General features: G+C 43.1%; 1 protein-coding gene across 1 annotated transcript in view; it reads left to right on the top strand.

Annotated features, from left to right (window-relative positions):
* Window positions 1-21,903, top strand: part of RP1 (RP1 axonemal microtubule associated) — a 668,735-nt gene that overhangs the window by 531,620 nt on the left and 115,212 nt on the right. Inside the window, exon 46 of the mRNA XM_088469748.1 lies at window positions 13,721-13,962. Within this exon, the coding sequence (XP_088325874.1) occupies window positions 13,721-13,962 (242 nt within the window). The remainder of the gene's footprint in view (window positions 1-13,720; window positions 13,963-21,903) is intronic.

Below are 21,903 nucleotides of genomic sequence, written 5' to 3'. Positions count from 1 at the left end.
GGTCCTGCTCAGTTGCACACAAGCCCTTTAATGCCTCTTCCTTATTGACAGGCAGAGGCATTTAAGGGGCGGTGCGGGTTCCCAGAAACGGGGCGTGTCTGCCCTGTTTTCCGGGAGTGGCAAGCCCAGAGGCTGCATGGACGTACGCATTCTTCTGGGCTCACAAGCCGACCAGCCTGATTAAGCTGAGGCTTACTCAGCTGTCATGCCGCCTGGCACCATCCACCATCGCGACCGACGACCACCAATGGTCGCAATGGTGATCCCAGCCTGCGACCTCCGTCTGCATTTGCATTATTGCAAGGCCTGATTCATCCTTGCTGAATCAGGCCCTGTGTGTACGCCTGATCTGTTATTCCCGGCTGTCTTTCATTGCATCATCCCATCTGCTGTACTGCACGTCAGATGGGACAATGTAATAAATGATGTGGTGTATATTGTGCAGTGTGTATGCACAACCGCACATAGGACCTGATTCAGACCTGCAAGCAGTCCCTGATTGGTTGCAAATGACCATTGTTTTGGGGACCGCGCAAGCACCGGGCGGCAGCGCACATGTGCATGCGAATCCTGGTTGACAAGCTGCGGCCGTGCAGAGGCGGTGACGTTACGAGGCCAGGGTCTGTGTCCTCCGACGCAGATTTCCTGGCCCCAACGGAGGAGCTTTGGCTTACTCAAATAGCCAATGGCTGCCTGATGATGATCCGATGCTGCATCTTTGGATCTGTAATGTCGGCAGTGCGCGTCTTTTGCCTTCAGATGCTTCCAGCCCTTTACCATTTTTATGCATCACTGCTGCATCCAAAATTGCAGCAGCAGTGCTAATAGTGTCCATCTCTGAATCAGGCCTATAGTGTACAGGAGAAACATTTAATTGGATACAATCCCCCGACAAGATATACCATGCGGTCAAGATTGCATAGTGTGTATACTCTATGGGCCGTATTCAATTAGCGTCGAAAAGTCGGAATCTGCAAAACAGTATCGCCGTTTGCAGCTTTTCACCTATCAGTCTGTTGATAACAAAAGCTGACACATCTTTAGGGAAAAAGTTAGAAGGCAACAACTTTTACAGGAGAAGGCGCTGCACAGTTACCAGGACAGATGTTCTCTCTCATCAGATAAATGCACTTTTCAGAGGCTCTTCATCAAGACTCCTGATTTCTGCTGGCTGGAGAATCAGTAATGAAATCAGAAACTTGCAGATGTTTGATAGACTGTCAGTTTGCAAACAGTAATCATCAGCTGGGCAGAGCTGGCCCTAGGCATAGGCAAGCCAGGCAAATGCCTAGGGCATTTGGAATTCCTAGGGGCATGCCTAGAGCCAGTACCAGCAGATATTTGGGGCATGCCACGGGGACCTGATGGATGCGGGCTGCTGGAAGACTCTCTGCTCTGACTGTCATCAGAAATTTTGGGGCCCGGTACTGACAAAATAGGCAGGGCCCCCCGGGGTATAGGGCAGACTTCGGTGGAGTTGTGGATAATGTGGGTGGAGCTACTTCGGGGATGGTGCTTCAATTGGTGTGTAAATCAGGGAAGGGAAGTGGATTGGGCTTGCAAAGGGCATGGAAGGATGGTTTGGTCTGGGGGGGGAAGGGCAGGGAAAGCCGACTGGACTAGGGGAGAGGCAGGGTAGAGAAGGCTGGCAGGCTGGCTAGACATAGGGGTGCTGCAGGGAAGACTGGCTGGACTAGGACAGGGAAGACAGGCTGGTTGGCTGGACTAGAAGGGGGAGGTAGTGCAGGGAAGGCTTGCTGGACTGGAAGGGTGGGCAGGGAAGGACTGCTGGCTGGACTGGGGTAGTGGGCAGGGAAGGAAGGCTGGCTGCACTGGGGGGAGTGGGCAGGGAAGGAAGGCAGGCTGGACTGGGGGGGTAGACAGGGATGGATGGCTGGCTGGACTGGGGGGTAGGCAGTGAGGGATGGCTGGCTGGACTGGGGGGTAGGCAGGGAAAGAATGCTGGCTGGACTGGGGGTTGGGTAGGGAGGGAAGGCTGGCTGCAATGGGGGGGTGGGCAGGGAGGGAAGGCTGGCTGCACTGTGGGGCTGGGCAGGGAAGGAATGTTGGCTGCACTGTGGGGTGGGCAGGGAAGGATGGCTGGCTGCACTGGGGGGGGAGTGGGCAGGGAAGGAAGGCTGGCTGTACTGGGGTGGCATGGAAGGATGGCTGGCTGGACTGGGGGAGTGGGCAGGGAAGGAAGGATGGCTTGGAAGGAGAGGGCTTAGGGAAGGCTGGCTGTATTTTTGTGTGGACACAAGACAAGGTCAACACAAACATACAATTACCTGAGAAAGGGGCCAGGGTGGCAGCGGCGAGCAATGCACTGGGCGGCAGGCAGAGAAAAAGCATCTGCGTTGCGGCATTAGAAGTATGGAGCTGGCTGTGATTGGCTCGCGTAATGGCAGCCAATCAGGAGCAGCCGCTTCTGATTGGCTGCTGTTCCAAAAGCTGTGATTGGCTCGCGGCCAGCTGAATACTATTGAGCTGGCCGCGAGCCAATCACAGCTCGCGGAACAGAAGCCAATCAGGCGTGGCTTCGCCTGATTGGCTGCCGTTCTGCGAGCTGTGATTGGCTTGCGGCCGGCTCCATAGTAGTGCAAATGCAGCAGCACCGATCCTCTTCCTCGCCGCTGCCACCCAGGCCCCCTATCTCTCTGGGCCCGAGACAGGAGCCTCGGCAGTCCCCCCCTGATGGCGGCCCTGCTGACCGCTACGGTTACCTTACCGGTTGCTACCATGATCAGAGCTCTCAGCTCCAAACAGGCAGCTTAAACAGGCTGGGGAGCAGAGACAGTCAGTGGGGGCAGGGTTGCCGGGTAACAACAAAAATGGTCATGGAGGAGAGCTGCTGCGCATGCCCAGCAGCAGCAGCTCCACCTCCCATGGACCTTTGCGAAGTCCAGCAGGGAAAGCGCCTGCACTCTCCCTGCAGCCTACTAGTGCCAGTCACCTACACAAGTGCAGGTCTGGATGACAGGGTGATGGGGACTTTGCAGTGAGGGGAGAGGGGTGCTGTGAGGGGAGAGACTGGCATGCTGTGAGGGGAGAACTGTAGTGTTAATCTACATTAAATTAATTTATATTCAAATTGGTTGGGTTTTAAAGGAAATACTAAGGAATTCATTGGAGTGCACATTTTCATATTGAATACAACATTAAGCTTGGTGGTAGGATTATCTGATAGGGTGCACCAGCCAATATCTTGCCTAGGGCACCTATTTGGTTAGGGTCGGCTCTGTGGGTCTGTCATTGAGACTGATACACTCATTGTCGAAATTACAATGAGGCTTGGATTCAAAAACCGTCTGCTAGGAAGGAGGTTGGAGGGGTTATGTTTTGTTAAAGGATGTGTAATTGTTTGTGGGATGATCAATGTTGAACTACCTAGAGGCATTGCCGAGAGTGTAGATCTGTGTGTCTAGGAGTAGGGGTCACCATTTTACTGTACATTATGGGCCTAATTCAGAGCTTTACTCTGATGGTAGGGTGCCTGGGCATGCGCATTACCCATTCTGTGCGTGTGCAGACGGGTCCTGCATCCACGCACACAGTGTATCCTAAGTCACAGTCTGAATGACAGACTGCGGCCAGTTGGGGGTGGAGTGGGGCGGTGGAGTAGGGCATCCATTCTGGAAAATGGGGGCTTGTCTTTCCATTTTCTGGGCATGCTGAGACAAGGGTTTGCGACTTCCACAGATGGAGCTTTGAGGGCTAAACGGAGTAACCTCAGGGTTACTCAGATGACCAATGGTCTCGCAGATGATCCAATGTTGCATATTAGAATGCAGCACTCAGATCTGTGATGCTAGCAGGAGGCATTTTTTTCCAATTGGACGACTCCTGCAGCTTTCAAAAATAGAAGTGTTAATAGTTTATTTTTATCAATTAACAAAATGAATGAACAGAAGAGAAATCTAAACTAAATCAATATTTGGTGTGACCACCCTTTGCCTTCAAAACAGCATAAATTCTTCTAGGTACACTTGCACACAGTTTTTGAAGGAACTCGGCAGGGAAAACTAACCACAGATCTATTGTGGCTTGCTCAAATCCTTCTGTCTCTCATGTAATCCCAGACAGACGCAATGATGTTGAGATCAGGGCTCTGTGGGGGCCATATCATCACTTCCAGGACTCCTTGTTCTACTTTACACTGAAGCCAGTTCTTAATGACATTGGCTGGTTGTTTGGGGTTGTTGTCCTGCTGCAGAATAAATTTGGAGCCAATCAGACGCCTCCCTGATGGTACGGCATGATGGATAACTATTTCTCAGCATTGAGGACCATTAATCCTGACCAAATACCCAACTCCATTTGCCGAAATGCAGCCCCAAACTTGCAAGGAACTTCCACTATGCATTACTGTTGCATGCAGACGCTCATTATTGTACCACTCTCCAGCCCTTCAGTGAACAAACTGCCTTCTGTTACAGCCAAATATTTAAAATTTTGACTCATCAGTCCAGAGCACCTGCTGCCATATTTCTGCACTCCAGTTCCTATGTTTTGGTGCATAGTTGAGTCGCATGGTCTTGTTTCCACGTCGTAGGTTTGGCTTTTTGGCTACAATTCTTCCATGAAGACCACTTCTGGCCAGACTTCTCCGAACAGTAGATGGGTGTACCTTGGTCCCACAGATTTCTGACAGTTCTACGCTGATAGCACTGCTGGACATCTTTCGATTTCGAAGGGAAGTAAGCGTGATGTGTCTTTCATCTGATGCACTAAGTTTTCTTGGCCGACCACTGCATCTACAGTCCTCAACATTGCCCAAATTTTATGCTTCTTCAAAAGAGCTTGAACAGCACATTTTGAAACCCCGGTCTGCTTTGAGAGACCTTGCTGATGCAGTATAACTACCTTCTATTTTTGAAAGCATTCTTTCTTTGCAGCACTTTTTCTACACCTACCTAAAACTTTTGCACAGTATTATATACAGTATATTATAGTTTTAGCTTTGATTTCAAGGCAGTCTTAAAAGAAGTACTAGTAATAAGGGAAGTGACATTATTTGAAATAAATATCTTAAAATTGGAGTAGTTAGTGCTCAGTGAATTCATGTCAGATTAAAATAATCCAACTGTTTGCAATAACGCTTCATAAAGTTCATTTAATAGTTCACCACAAAACATAAACTTTTTATTTTTGTGTAATAAATTTGCTGCTAATAGATCCCTATCCACTTTGTGATGACAAGCCACGACTGCTGTGAAATTACAGCTGTAACATGCTCCTAAAACTACAGCTTTCTTGTTTGCACAGTATTACCAATCAGGGTCTCATTTCTATTATTTTTATTCCATTTTATGCCATTTTTTTTTTAAATATTGAAAGTGCTATTGGCCAGTCTGAATATTAATTTATTTTACACAAGTGCTTCATCAGTGACTATGAAATGCACAGACTAAATCATGTCTTCCCTGAGGTTGTGTAAATGATTGTGGGGTGAATGATCTCTCCCTGATTGGAGTTTCCTGGTTGTAAGATGATTTACTCTCACCAGCAGGGCCAGATTGAGGCATGTGGAAACCCTGGGGCAACTAAGTTGTGGGGGCCCCCACAAAGCCACATGTAGCCTAAACCCCTTCCCCGCCACGTGGAGCCTACCCCCCCCTCCCCATTACTTGCCTTCTGTTACACACGCGCACACACATATACATTTATATATATATATATATATATATATACATATATGTGCAGCAAATGTATATTTTATATATAACATACACACTAACACACATATACAGTATACACTCATATGAACACATACAAACACAGTAACGCTTATACATACACAGTATACACACACTGACACATACTGCATATACAATCACACATATATACACCCACACACATGCATACACATATATACATACACACTGACACATACTGCATATATAATAACACATGTATACACATTAACACATACATACACATATATACAGTACACACTAGAACATACACAGTATACACACACTAACACATACTGCATATACAATCACACATATACACACACACATACATACACATATATGCACATTAACACACATATACATATATACACACTAACACATACTGCATATATAATAATAACACATATATACACATTAACACATACATACACATATATACAGTACACACTAGCACATACACAGTATACACACACTAACATACTGCACATACAATAACACATATATACATATATATATATATATATATATATATATATACACTAACACATATACACATATATACACACTAACACATACTGCATATATAATAACTAGGGATATATACACACACATACATACACACTAGCACATACATACATATATACATATATAAATACATGCATACATATAAAAACAGTACCCATACACACTTACATGCAGGAGCTGCTGGTTGCTAATGAAAGTGGGCACCTTACATAATTAGGCCCCGTCCACCTCGAGCCTTAATCTTGCGATTTGCGGATGATACGGGGCGGGGCTTGCTGTTCTGGCTCTGCCCCCACTTCGGCAGGTGCACTAGAGGTGGGAGCCCCAACACAACCGCCCCTGTCGCCTCCCCTTTAATCCGGCCCTGCTCACCAGGGATTGATTCTGGGAACCCTACTCACCAGAACACACCTCACGTATATACGTCACACCACAAAAACTAAAAATTAATTACCATTACGGTTGTTTATTGGTGTAATCTGCAGTAAGGGTTAATCCATTACAGGGAATTATTGTTCAAGTAACAGATGAAAAGTGAAATGTCAGTGTATTTAGAATTAAATTTTATGGTTCAAGAAAGATAATTGAACATACTACTTAAACATTAGTCTCAAATGCATGCACACTTATGCTGTACATCCTGGGGCTGATGGAGAGGAGAACGAAAATTGGGTGTAATTGCTCCTGCACTGCCTGCACAGAACTAAGGAGCTCATTCAGACCCGCTCGCTGATGCCGATGGTATGCAGTGTGTATGCAGTGTGCGCATTCGTACACATAGCAGTGCGCGTGCGCATACCTTAGCAAATGTTCACAATGTGTTCGCTCGCTGCACATAAACAGCCCAGCAGAGTGAGTGACAGGGGAAACCGTTTGTAGGTGATAACAGGGGCTAGCCATTAAAACGGGGGAGTGGAGGTGCAAACGCAGGCGTGCCTGAGCATCTCAATGGTGTTTTAGAGGTGTGCATAATTATAAGACGGCATCATAGTACACGTCACCTGGCTTGTTTTTACACTGAAGTGCTCGCAGTGCTTGCGGCAGGGTATGGTCAACCTCAAGCGCTGCAATAGCATCCGATGTACCGATGGTTGCATACACTTCCTGGACATGACGTGCACAAGTGGGCGTCTTAAAACAGGCTGGTGGGTGTCTGCATACACGATGTGATCGCTCTCTAAGAAATACTGGGCGTGCTAATGCATTGCTGTGCGGTAGCACTGCCTACGCAATTTGCATACACATCGTGCGAGCGATCGCATCTAGCGAGCGGCTCTGAATCAGGCCCTAAATGTGTATATTATTAGCACCCATGCACAGTGGTAAACATTTGCCATACCGCCTGTATCAGCACGTTTGGTTGATACCTGTCATCATTATCCGGAACATTTGCATCAGCCCAATCCTTGCTGCAAAAGATACATTTGAAACCCTGCATATTTATGGTTCTGTACACTTCTGCATTGCCTGCAATTCAATTGACACCTCTTAACTGCACATTGCATGAGAACATAAGAGCGCCTGGTTACAGCCCAGTTACTCCCTTTTAGTGGCAGTTGGAGATTCAGTTGAATTGTGTATGACTCTGCATCACTCGCATTTGCAAATGCTCAATTCAAGACCATGTGCAGTACAAAAATACACAAGGTACACTCTGCAAATAGGCATTTGTTCAATTCATTTTGGGACCTCCTAACTCTAACGGCGGGATGTACTGAGCATGAAAATGCAACCAAAACTATGAAAATGCAGTTTTCAGATTTTTGCCCACATTTCCATATGTACCAAGCTCCAGAATGAGATACATTCTGGAGCTTGAACCCATCTTTAGATGGCGTTACCCAATATAAGCCTATGGTCTTCTATTCGCATTTCTTCTAGGAGGGATCCAATCCGATCCCTCCTAGTGTCCACCGCGGTGATGTTCGCCATTCTGTGCATGTGCAGAGGAACAAATAGGTATTAAACCCAGAAGACCAAGTCAACGTAAAGGACAGCTCTTATCTCTTATCAGAAGAGCTGTCCTTTGCATATTTAATAGTATTTTTAAGTACGCGGTATGTACTTGATACGTGGCGGGATGTACCGCATCGCGGATCCGAAACTTAGTACATCCCACCCTGAATAAGATAAGCAATATCAATCCCACACCTCTTTCTTTGTGGTTCCCCCTCTCTTTCCTCCTGCAAGGCTTGAAGGGGAATATAATCTCCACAGCTGCCTACTGCAGCATCCGCTCTCCAATACTCCCATTGGCAGCAAGGGCAACATTAAGAAACACACAAATATTTCCCCCACTGCCATAAAATAGTATAAAAGGTAATATTATATCTGTAAATAAAATGCTGAAGCCTTAGTTACACACATTTTGCAAATATATGATAAGCCACTCGCCACTTCACGTCGTTTCTGCTAGGAGTACTACTTCCTGTGCAGGGACGTATTAAGAGAGGAGGGGGCCCTTGTGCACTCTTCGTCCGGGCCCCCTCCTCTCTAGCTGGCAGCACATAGTGACTAAGCACTGGTAGACTCTGGCACTGTGCGGTCATTTTCCTTGTGATTATTTCCTACTGCACATATGCAAAACTGTGGGAAAATAGCCGCTACACCATTTTCCCGGTGATCTGTGCAGTACTGCCGCTGCAGATGCAGAACTCCTGAGAGGTGAATATTGAAGATAAATGGGTGCAGGGTGTTCGGTGTGAGCCTCACTGGACCCAGGGGCCTGTGTGCACCGCACACCCTGCACCCATTATAAATACGCCAATGTTCCTGTGACTGCTGGCTCTGGCTGCTGGCTTTGGATTCTGGTGATTTATGGCTCTCTGATCACTGTCATTGGATTGTGGTGATTACTGTTTTTGGATTTTGGTGACTTCTTGCCCTGACTATAAACAGGTCCATAGAGACAGGGATGGTTCTAGGGTCTGCGGAGCTCAGGGCAAAAGTATCCTTTAATCCATAATTCCACAAACTTCAGACAGTTGCATATTCGAAGCTTTGTTCCTGAAAATATTTACAAACATAGTTATCATCTGATCTCTGGTAGTATAGGCTTGAGCATAACGTGTACAGTGATTGGTAATTTATCAGTTTCAATATAAAAAGTCAATGCACAACAGCTGAAACTACTGGAGGTGATATATTTTGTCTGGAAAGTTTTACTTCAGCACCATGGCTTACAGTATATTTAAATTTCTGCTTCCGTTCATGGACAATAGAATAAAGCTGGCCACACATCTAAAGATTATCTGTCCAACCAGCCAACTAGTTGATTGGTTGGAATGAAAATCTGGTAAGGTGTACAATCAGCAATTTGCTCCCAAGTTCTGGAAAATGGACCAAAACTGTTGTTTGAACAAATTGTTTAGATCAAACATTTAACAAACTTGTCATTTTCATCTGTTTTCTGGCATTTAGGAGCACATTGCTGATCATCATTTACTCCCATTCCTTACCAGATTTTCATTCCAACCAATCAACAAGTTGGCTGGTTGGATGTAAGCTGGTCTAGTGTGTGGCCAGCTTAAGTCCTTAATCAGGCCAGCTGTTGTATTCCCATTCCAAATACACTCCCATTGTGCAGGTCCATTTGTTTATAATTCTCAGGCAAAACAATTTGTTCCCAGATTCTCCCATTTCTCTGGGTGTCTCCCAGTACAGTAGTCCCTCTTTCAGTGTTAAGAACTCTTGTTGCCAAGCTACAGTAATAGACTGACTTTGCTTTATTGACCCAAGCCTCGTCCTTCCCCAAAAACGGGGGCGATGCCCCCATTCCCAGGTACGGTGACCTGCCATGCCCCCACTCCACTCCCCAAACACTGCAGCATGTCGGTCAAGCTGTGGTTTGGGGGGCGGGAGAGCTGAGAGCATAATCGCAGGACTCATTCTGCACATAGGCAGAACGGGTCCTGCACAGGCGCAGACCGCTCACCATCGGAGATGTACGTTCATCATCGGTTGAATGCACATCTCTGAATCAGGCCCTAAAACCAAAGTCCCTGCAATTGCAGATTATTTTTGCTATTTAAAATACATAGAGGCTTATGTAGAGTTGTAAGCAGGAAAGAAGCACGCAGAAAATGGTGTGCTTACATGCGTACATTGAGGTGATGCATCTATGAAATCTGTACATCATTAGCATGTGCTCCAGGTTTACGTTAGGAGTCACACGAGTATATTTATGCACCATGCACATAGAGCTGATGTAGGTATGTGACAAAAATTGCATTACTCTATTTGTTCATAACATTCTAATGATATATAGAATTGCAATAGATACGAGAGATAATAATGTATTCAGAGTTATTAATGAATTTGAACGTTGAATTTCAAACATAATTAAATATAAACAAAATTAAATGAAAATCAAATATCTATTTTTTTAAATCAATCAATTGAAATAATATTTACTTCAGTAGCTTAATGTAAATATAAATTAAGTAATCTGAACCGATGACAGAGACTTCGTACACTATAGTAACCTTATTAATTAATTAAGTTCTAGTCATCTGGAGGGTCAGTCTACAGATGCTGCTCAGATGTGCTGCATTATCATCATGTGTGTCCTTGCCCTCCAGTGCCTCAACAGATATCTATCCTGATAGGTGTATATATTTATGTCTACACTCAGGAGAATTATCAAATAGCAATTTGGTCAAACCAGTGGATTTGGTAATTGCAAAGTTACCAGAAAACAGCTGCAAACGTGCCATTTTCAAAATGTTCCAAATCGCCATCTGGATTTATTATATGTGAAAAATACAAATAACCAGATATATTAGTCTGCGATTTCAAAAATCACAGGAAAAACTCCATAAAAAGATGGTTGTGACAGACTAGCTAGCTCAAACCCCTTGTACTTTCAGCTATCTTACCTGCCAGCATGTGTACTAAAACAAAAAAGAATGTATAACGAAACTCCGCCCTCCCTTCACTAACAAACTGATTGATAATAAGAGACCACTGATTGGCTGGCGTGTAGTAAGTAAGCAGTCACCCAGACATTAACTCATTATGCATTAGGTGATCATTGTGAACAGTCCATCTTCAATGTTTTTTTTTACTTATTTAATTGATAGAGTACATCAGATCCAGCATAAGAAGTAGAGTGTAGGTAATGTTCTGTCCTCTCTATAAACTTCCCTAAGGCCTGAGTATATGTTGGCAGATAGCATAACCACTCCTACTTTTCAATAGTTCCAAAGTAGATGTGAAAATGTGAAGAATAGTGCTTTATTGTAGTAATAGAATTCATAAGGTGAATTGGTAAAACTGGGATACAAACAAGCAATAGAATGGAATTACAATATGCACTTCACGTAAAGCAAACATAAAACATGCAATATGTATGAGATATGGCAATGCATACATAAAACATGAAATACATACATGTACAGTATACATACATATAATGAGCATACAAATATGAGTGGGTGTATGCAGAGAATCTGTACTGTGTAATAATGTACTAAGTTTTAACACACAAATGCAGACACAACTAAGTTCTGAACTGTCAGCAGATATAATGGTAGTAAATGTAAATCAGAATTCTTATTTCTTACTATTGTTAATGCAAAGGGGAGAATATACTGTAGCTGCACCTGTATTATGGGGAACATGAGGCTAAAATGGTGGTCCTGTACTATCATATACTCAGGGTGCACTGGGGAGCATTCTGATAAAGCCTATGAAATTTAAACCATGCTTGTATTTGTGGATAAATCTAATAAAAAAAATATGAGATGGCCAACCGGCGCTGGAAAAAGTTTCTCTAACCCTCTTTAAAGAAGAAGAGATACAACAAGAAATGATTATGATTTTTTACACAAACGTGTCCTTTTAAGGACTATTTAGGGATGACTCCTCACCTTAACTAGGTGAGATGTGTACACATAAAGGTATCTTTATAATTCCTTCTGAATCTTCCTGTCACCCTTTTCTTCCCGTCCTTTCTGTTGTATTCAATGGATCATCTCTGTATATAACCAAAAGAAACTAATCATAGTGTTTAAAAGTTTCAAAACTATTCTCAAAGAGAGCTATATGCATTAAACATCGTTACTCCATTATATACTTCTCTCTTTTCAGGTACCATCAGTGATAGTGTCTTATTTTGCTTTTTTTTAGCTCACTATAGTGTTATTTATCTTATTTTATTTGGATCCTATTCTTATCTTTATTTTTACTTTGATTGGTTTACTTTAACTTATTTTTATACTGTCACAATTTTTTAAATATTATTTATTCTACTCAATTTTATCTATGACTTTTATTATTTATTATTTTTCAATCTCCCAAACATTATATTATTCAATTTACATATTAACATTAGATTTATTCAACAAATTACACCATATTGATTTGATTAAAATAAGCTGCTTCTAATTTGAGCGCGGTCATATCATTTTTTCAATTATGCTGGTATAAGGCTGACCACTAGGTGGAGCTTACACAGAATAAGTGTATGCTACAAACATAAATTTTGCATGACAGATAAGTTAATTGTGATACAGTACCTCTGCACTATGGAAATATTTTAGGGAACAATAGGTGGAGAAATTTTAATAGCATAATAACATTACAGGGCAGTTAGTGGTTCCTGTTTCACATTACAGGGCAGTTAATGGTTCCTGTTTCGTTATAATAATTACTATCAATTATAATAATAAATAATTATAATAAGTATCACTTATTCTCACTCCCGCCCTGCTCCCAATCTCTGGAATGTGCTCCTGCAAGTAATCAGACTTTTACCTATCCTCCCAGCCTTACAAGTCCCATAAAAACCCATCTTCTTTTACTGAAGCCTACAAACTCTCCTCGTACTCTCAAAATTATGCACCCCACTCGCCCCCCCCCCCCCGCTCTCTTTGTTCCCTCATTTCCCTTTGTTATTATTAATGAATGTGGCAGGGAGTGTGGTTTGTTAGTTTTACAGTTCTCATGTCGGCATGCATCAGGTTGACATGAGAATGTTGACTTGGCTGGATTGCCACTTACCTGGTTCAGGTAGTAATGGTGTTTTCAATGTCATCTGCCCAGTCCCAGCGGCCATGTGACCAACACTTCCGACGAAGACGTCTGTCAGATCCTAACCCTAGTCTCCCCCAGCAGTGTAACCCTAAACTCTACAGACAGCAAACAATTAACTGTCGGCATTCTGAGAATGTCAACATTTCACATGGTGATATTTTAGATGTTGACACTGTTAAAATGTATCTCTCTAATGTAGTATGGATATGTGTATATATATATATATATATTTTATTTTTTTTATTATTTTTTTTTTTTTTTAATATCCACCGGTACATTAGCACCAGAGTCTCAACATGAATTCCTTATCTCTAATTTTAAAAACACATTTTATATCATAAAGACAGAATTACTTCAAATGCAACTCCTTGGCAAAAATCTGGCAAGCAGCAGTGTTTCTGTAAGTTGTAGTGTGATTATATATGTGAAATGTGATGCATATACTGTACGTATGGTCTTTTCAGGAACAATCAATGTCATGGTTGTGACTGCTGAAATGCCAAATACTGGAACCAATTCTGCTGTAATGTTAACAATCTGCTGTATCAATGGAAATCATGAACCAGTCATGTTTGCCAAAGGCACACTGACAGGGGGCAGCACATCGCGCACCACAGTGGATCTCACTATGAATCTCGGAGCGATTCAAAAAATCCGTTTGGAAATGGAAGACGATGAAAATAATAACAACTGGTATTGCAAAATGGTAAGTGCCACACAAACTGCAAATATCACCTTTATGTATGTTTAGCTACGTTTGATTAAGTTATTAGTGGAATGATATTGACAATTGAATATGTTTCTGCATCCCAAAATGTTAGTGATCATAGCTTCTAACAACCTAAACAAGGTTAGTCTTCCTCTTTATCATTGTAAAACATTTATCTCCTTTCTACAATATTGTGTACCATCCTTGCATACAGGCAAGGTATACTGAGTGCAGGTATTTATGTTAAGGGTCATGTCATGTGACTTGACATAGCTTTAATTGTTGCATGCTGTGCAGTGCACCTGGCACCCGGAGTGCAGTTGGGCCCACGCCGCCAACCCTGCAACCAGAAGAAGCTCTGACTGAGTGGCTGCCAGTGCCATATGTCCATGGGATGGAGGCTCACTCAAAAAACTTGCACACAAGCCCCCTCATTGCTTAAATGCCCCTGGACATATGAGACTTTCCAGTACCTCCGGCAAAGTGTTTACCGTCTGCGATTGTGCCCACAAGTCACTATAAAACATTTAAAAATAGAAAGAACATAGTTTTATATGCAGGATAATTGCCAGCATTATGCCAATAGTTCTATTTCCTGCAAATGTATTCACAAAGCTTTTACTGGAGGTTGAACAGAACAGTTGTTTAGAGACATTTTAAGGGTTTCAAAAGGAGTGTTTATAATTTACATTTATTAAGTGTGTTGTTATTTTTTAGACACATTAGGCCAGTGTGTCAGCTTTATTGTAATTGTTTTCTAGTCAGTGATATATAGTCCCCACATTTAAATAAAGATTGCATGTTTTTCATGCAGTTACTATGGCTATTGAAATAAATAAAAGTGTATCTAAGGGCTTGATTCAGCAAGGAACGTAGTTGTGTATACGCACGCAGTCAGTCGATTAATTCACACTGCGCATTCGTATGCATCGCAGTGTGCGTACTAGCAATGGCGATGGGAACTGCGTCTGCAGAGGCATTAGCGTGCATAAATTAGCCACTGCGTTACCTGCAGAAGTTAGCAATTCCTGAGTGATGTCTGGGCTTCCTTAACTGTGCGCATGGGCCCGATATTACTCGATGTTACCGATTGTCTTGCTATGTTGCGCTAGTATACGGATGTGAGTAAACGGAAATGGGCGTCCTTATGTCAGGCTGCGTATGCAAAATGAATGCACACATTAAACAGGCCCAGCGACGGGAGGATTAAGGGTACACCCTTACCGGGTCCCGAGGTCCAGAGGGGCCCCGAGGACTGGACGGGCACAAAATGATGGTCGCAGCCAACGGGACCCATAGCCACGGCCCAACCAAGGCCGGATTAAGGGGGCAAGTACCCCCGGCCCGATTGATCCCGTCGGGCCGCCGCCGCGATCCACAGCAGGTGCAACGGCAGCCAGGCCAGCCCAGTAGCAGCCAGCCATTCTCTCCCCTGCCGGCACCTCAGAGCAGTGCTGGGTTGCCGGGCCGGCGGTGGACCAATGAGAAGCCTACAGCCTGTGCCTCCCAGTGACAGTGACTGGCTGGCGCCGCGCGCATGCTGCAGGTAAGAAGAGGGCAGGACTTGAATGGGAGGGGCGGGCGCAGCCACAGCCATATATGGATGGAGACAGAGGGCTGCCTGTGGATGGAACACGCAACAGTTCAGTTGTTGAGGACAAGTCTGGCTGTCAGCATCTGATCACAAAAGGAAAAAAAAGTAAGAGACAGTATTGAATAGATTTTTTTTTAGCCAAATTAAAATTAATTAAATAAAGGCACTGGGTCTGTTCCCTTAAATGTATGTATGTACATATATATATATATATATATATATATATATTTGTGTGTGTATATATATATATATATATAAAATTATATATATATATATAATTATATATGCATACAAAGGTGCAGCACTCTTAGTAAATAATACAGATGACACAGCAGTCTATAATCAACATTTCAGTATTTTATCTGTACTATCTTCAGGATTAGATAGTTCAGATAAAGTACTGAAACGTCGGTTATACACAGCTGTGTCATCTGTATTATTTAATGAGAGTGCCGCACCTTTGTATGCCTTTATATTTTTTGTGAGGGCCCACCTATAAAAGTTATTTAAGTTGTTGGGAGTGCTGGACCCTCTGCACGCTATATATAGAATATATTTTATATCTATATATAAGCAGGTGAAAATAACGCAATATGCATCCATCTGGCAACGTTTCAGGACACTCTGGTCCTTTTAGTCATATTATATATCTCATACTTCAAATATAACACATGCAGGGGAGGGATGTGCGGGATCAGGGGTGGTGGTGAGAAGGTGGGGCGCCCAGAGACATCAGTGTACCAGGCCCCAAGATTTCTGTTGCTGGCCCTGCATTTAAATAGCGCTGCTGATATTAGGAATGCAGTTGCGTGTGTATAAGCAGAATAGCGTTCCTTGCTGAATCAGGCCCTAAAGCACATATACATTTAAAACTTAGCCCATCAGAGCTGGATTAACAACAGGGCATCCATGACGAATGTAACGATACTGGATCAGAACCTCTGTACACTCCTTCCTATACCTTCTAATATCCTGCCTATACCTTCTAAGGATGACACTAATTTGCGTACGCAGTCATACAGTAAATAAAGACTTAAGACCTGGAATCTGTGGTTCCAAAGCACAAGTATTATTCAAGTAAAAGTACAGTCAGTTACACGCTATTGATCCAGACACAATTCTGCGCAAAGGAATTATACAGACCCAAGTACAGTATACATATGCAGCGCTTCCGGACCAGATGTTAGGCATCAGCAAGAAACCCCTCGTCTATCAGCATTCAGCACGAAGACAAAAGACCCAGTGTTGGAGCACACATATTTATACCCCCCAGAAATAGACAACACAATAGGGAAGTTTGTTGCTGATGCTATTGGTTCCCAAGGGGTATCCATCTGTTACAGAGCATTTAACAGGCTGATTCAAATAGACACAACCCAGCCTCCAACAACTGAGGGTCCCTAGATTCCCGCCACATGCAACATCCTAACAGTTATTCATTTCCTATACATTTTGTTGCTTGAAGTCTCTGCGGTCCATAAGTTGAGACTGCATGATGCGATCTCCCCACCGATAACACCGGAATACTGTGGAAAGAGTACGCATCAGTACAAAACCAAACACTTAGCATGTAGAAAACCTTAGTTACCAAACAATCTTAATTTCATAGCATTTATACTAAATGAACAAACTTAAATCTTATACCTTAAAGCTTATGAAACCTTGTATGTGAATATGTAATGTGTAAGTATGCAGGGTTTGATATAAAGACGCTAGTTAACTTGGTGCGGATGCGTACGCATTTAGCTACTAAAACGGTGTTTTATCTTATGCATTCGCTAATATGCGACTAGTTAACAGCGCAATTGTGCGTATTACTGTGTGTATTAGAAGTGAGAAAGATGCATGATGCTAATAGTAATCTCGCCATATGTACTTAATTGTGAGTTTATCTAAAATGGTGCTGGGGCGGCCATTCGCAAAATGGCGTCTTGCGATTTCATTTCCAAGATGGCATCGCCGTGATTCAATTTTAAACTAATATTGTCTCAGCCAATTTCCCAGCTTCGACAGTCCACCCTTTGATAGCAACATGCTATCACAATCTACTCTTTGAGTTTAATTTAGGCTTACATTTACATATTATTTAGTGTTATTGTGGGATGGCACAAAGTGGTTCTTAATCCATCAATAATGTGTCTCTGGGTGGGGACATAAAACTACTATTATACGCACACTGTGGATCTTGGAAGATCATGTGAAAGGTGTGGGAATGCACCAGTCTTATAAAAGCAGTCTAGGAGGGGAATTGAGACTTTACATTATCTGAGGTGTTCTAAAAATAACATTTCAATAATACATTCTATGCATGTCTAAATATAATACATTAAATGATGGTATTTCCTAGTTCAGGGTTGTAATGCAGTTCTATATTTACCTCGGTATTCATATTGTCATTACTGACCACCATCATAGTTTTGTTCATGCATTTTACTCTATTTTTACATTTTCCACACCTCAACACAATAGGAAGACACCGGACGCATATGCCAATTGTTATGATGACAATTAGTATAAGGATCAAGAATTTGCCTATGCTAGCGATCACTTCCTGGACCCATTCCCCTAGACCTGAAAAACATTTTACTGGGTTCAGCCATGAAACCCATCCTTCTATCTTTTCCCCTACTTCAGCCACTGAAGCATTATGGTTCTTACGAAACTCCCATTTTAGCTGCAGAATTTCATCCATCCTTCGGTCTATCACCTCCTTGGGGTCACTGGTATCATTGGTGACATAGGTGCAACATTTTACTCCAAACTGGGTGGCCAATGTTACGCAATACCCTCCAGTAACAGCAGTTAAATAATTCAACACTAGCCTGTGTTGCACCAGTTCTTTCTTGTACGCTTGCAATTCTCTCCCTGTATACCTGAATGTGTCATCGTACATCTCGGTGATATTATCTATCAATTTAGCAAGTTCCTGAATATACCTAAAATTTAATGTACCCCGAGCAATCCTGGTGGGATCCAATGCAACTAAAACTTGAAAGCCAGTTGCCTCACTGATTAACTGAGTGGCTTTATGCACGTCACCAGGTATCATATTTCTTTTGCCTCTGTGTTCATATTGTGTGTGAAGATATGGTGACGGTGTGGTTTTATGTATACCAAGCATTTCAACATGTGTGAGGGTCATAACTTCTGGGACTACTCTTCCCAGGTAACACAGACCTTTGGAACTCGGGGAGAGCCATTTATACGCTTTTCTTCCACATATGAAATATACATTATCAGGGAGAACATAAGGAATGGTATGCATCATTATCATTAAGCACATTTCCCTTGCAAACAATCCTATTTCTGGGTCTTCCATCTGATACATGCAAGTTTCTGGCTGTATTATTTTAGCACAATAACCATTTGGCACCTTACCAATAATTTCTTTGGTGGAACTCAATGTATACCGATACCTAAAATGTTTCCCACCAGATTTAATTGAGCGTAACAGATTATGGTCTATGGGCTCATTATCAGCTCTTTGTGAGAAGGTCATTCCCCGTCACTTCCCAACTCCCGGGTTTATTGGGGTTGGTTATGTTTAAACACAAAAGTGATCTATCTACTTGAAATTGATAGAGTTTGAAATGAGGTGGTTTGGATGAGAGGAATTTTCCATCCAATGTTTTCCCTTTCTGTAATTCTAAAATTTCCGTGATATTCAGCGGAAATGGCACCAACCCTACATTATGCTGTCCCTGTGGCACATGTGAACACACCCACCAATCAGTTTGATTTAACACTTTGCCTACCATGCTATGATAATCCTCTAAAGGATACCCACCCAAGTACGGGTTATATTTAGGTTGGCACCGTTGGATACAGTTCTCATCAACTAGGGACCCACATAGCTCACAAATACAGGAATCTTCAGACGATAAACCTCCACACCGTCCCCGAGTATCTGGAATGACAGCTCTATTAACAATAACAGTACTAAGATTGGTCTGACATTCCCCTGATTGGCACTGCATTCCTCCAGACTCCACTCCATCAGCACTGCCATCAGCTCCCATTTCCTCGATCGGTCTCCCATCACAGAAACTGGATATTCCCGAACTGACCAAGATGGTGAACACTCTAAAAGAGAATATGAAAATGAACACAACAGGCCCGTCCATTGTCACAACAAAACCTGCAAGTTTCTTTTAGTTCAGGTAACGCACTACAACCTTTTCAATCCTCCCGGAACAAGCTCGCGAGCGACAGGTCCACACTATCAGCCTTGTCTCCGACTTGTTTCTCCACCGGTTGATTGACCTTTTTGCAGTGAGTGGAATGGACCCAGGTATCTCTCGCGGCCACCTTCAAAGATGTAGTACTTGTCAGCAGCACCTGGTACGGACCTTCCCACCGATCAGTCAAACAACCTGAACGCAAGAAATTTCTGATCATTACATATTCTCCTGGTTCACATCATGACAGTTAGTTTCAGGCATATCATTAGACAACAATTTCAGTTTCTGCTGCTGTTGCTTTAACTGCTTACTCATTGCTATAGGATACTTTACAGTTACCTCGTTGTTACCCTTCAGGTCTTCCTGTGGACTTATAATCAAATGAGGTTGTCTACCAAACAATATTTCAAATGGGGACAGATTTAGAGGAGGTCTAGGAGTGGTCCTTATGCTATGTAGGACCAAAGGTAACGCTTCTGGCCATCCTAGTCCAGTCTCTGCCATGATTTTACTTAACTTATTTTTAATAGTCCCGTTCATCCTCTCTACCTTGGCACTGGCTTGCGGTCGGCAGGGGGTATGAAGTCGGCTATTAATACCCATCAGCTTACACATATTTTGAAAAACATCACCTGTGAAATGAGTACCCCTTTCACTTTCAATGATTTTAGGGACACCGTACCTGCATACAAATTCCTGAACTATTTTCTTGGCAGTAAACGCAGCAGTATTAGTGGCCGCTGGGTTGGCCTCAACCCAGTTAGAAAATACGTCAATGTACACTAATACATACTTAAGGTTCCTGCAGGGTGGTAATTGGATTAAATCAATTTGTATCACCTGGAAAGGTCCGTTAGTGGAATGTGGGACGGTTTGGTAGGGATCGCTTTCCCTATATTCTTCCTCAAGCAGGTCAGACAGGACATTGCCATCTTTTCTGCTTGTGAAGAAAAACCTGGTGCGCACAAGTATGCTCTCACCAACTTGCACATACCTTGTTTGCCCAGATGAGTCAGACCGTGTGCTGCCTCAGCCAGGCTGGGGTAATATGCCTTGGGGGCTACTGGCTTACCTTGTCTGTCCCTCCAGAGCCCAGAGGACTCTTGCCCACATCCCTTGGACTTCCAAATGTATTTTTCCTGAATGGAACACAAATTTTGCATCTCAATTAATTTCAGCATATCAATTGTTTGGAAAGACATAATTTTCTCAGTTGGAGAAAACATTTTTAACCCTGCTGCCCATTTTGCAGCTTCATCGGCTCTGTTGTTGCCCAGTGACACCGGATCATCCTCACATGTATGGGCTTTACATTTAATTACTGCCACCACTTTGGGCAGTTGGATTGCTTCTAAAAGATGTTTTATGTGTCAGGAATGTGCAACTGGTGTGCCTGCTGCTGTCATAAAATTTCTCAGACGCCATAGAGCCCCAAAATCGTGCACCACCCCGAACGCATACCTCGAGTCAGTGTAAATGTTAACAGATTTGCCTGCTGCCAGTTCACATGCTCTAGTTAGTGCTACTAACTCTGCCACCTGGGCTGAGTGAGGAGGACCAAGAGGCTTAGCTTCTATGATGTCTGTGTCATTTACAACAGCATAACCTGTACATAATTCACCTGTGTCTGTTTGTCTATGACAACTCCCATCCGTATAAAAAGTCACATCCACATTCTCTAAAGGTATGTCATGTACGTCAGGTCTAGCAGTAAAGGTCTGGTTCAGATATGTCATCCAATCGTGCGTATCAATATGTCTGCTGAACTCACCTCCCACCAGCAACTCGCCTCCTTCCACCCTTTGTACATCATGTTGTACATATGGTAAATACGTTGTTGGATTCAGCGTGCTGCAACGTTTAACAGTAATGTTTGCGGGTGTGATTAGTGCTAGTTCCCATTTGGTAAACCTAGCCGAAGAGATGTGTCTTGTTTGAGCTGAGTTCAACAGAGCAGATACAGCATGGGGAGTGTAGACAATCATATCATGACCCAATACTACGTCCTCACTTTTACTCACCAATAGAGTGGTAGCTGCTACACTTCTCAAACAGGTGGGGAGTGATCTTGCTACAGTGTCCAGTTGGGCACTGTAGTATGCTACGGGCCTACTGGCATCACCATGTTTTTGTGTAAGGACACCTGCAGCACAACCATCGGCT

Source organism: Taudactylus pleione, unplaced genomic scaffold (genome assembly GCF_031769625.1).
Source record: "Taudactylus pleione unplaced genomic scaffold, aTauple2 ptg000093l, whole genome shotgun sequence".
NCBI classification, from domain to species: domain Eukaryota; kingdom Metazoa; phylum Chordata; class Amphibia; order Anura; family Myobatrachidae; genus Taudactylus; species Taudactylus pleione.
Note: the sequence above shows the minus strand (reverse complement) of the source record. Positions and strands in the feature narration are given on the sequence as shown.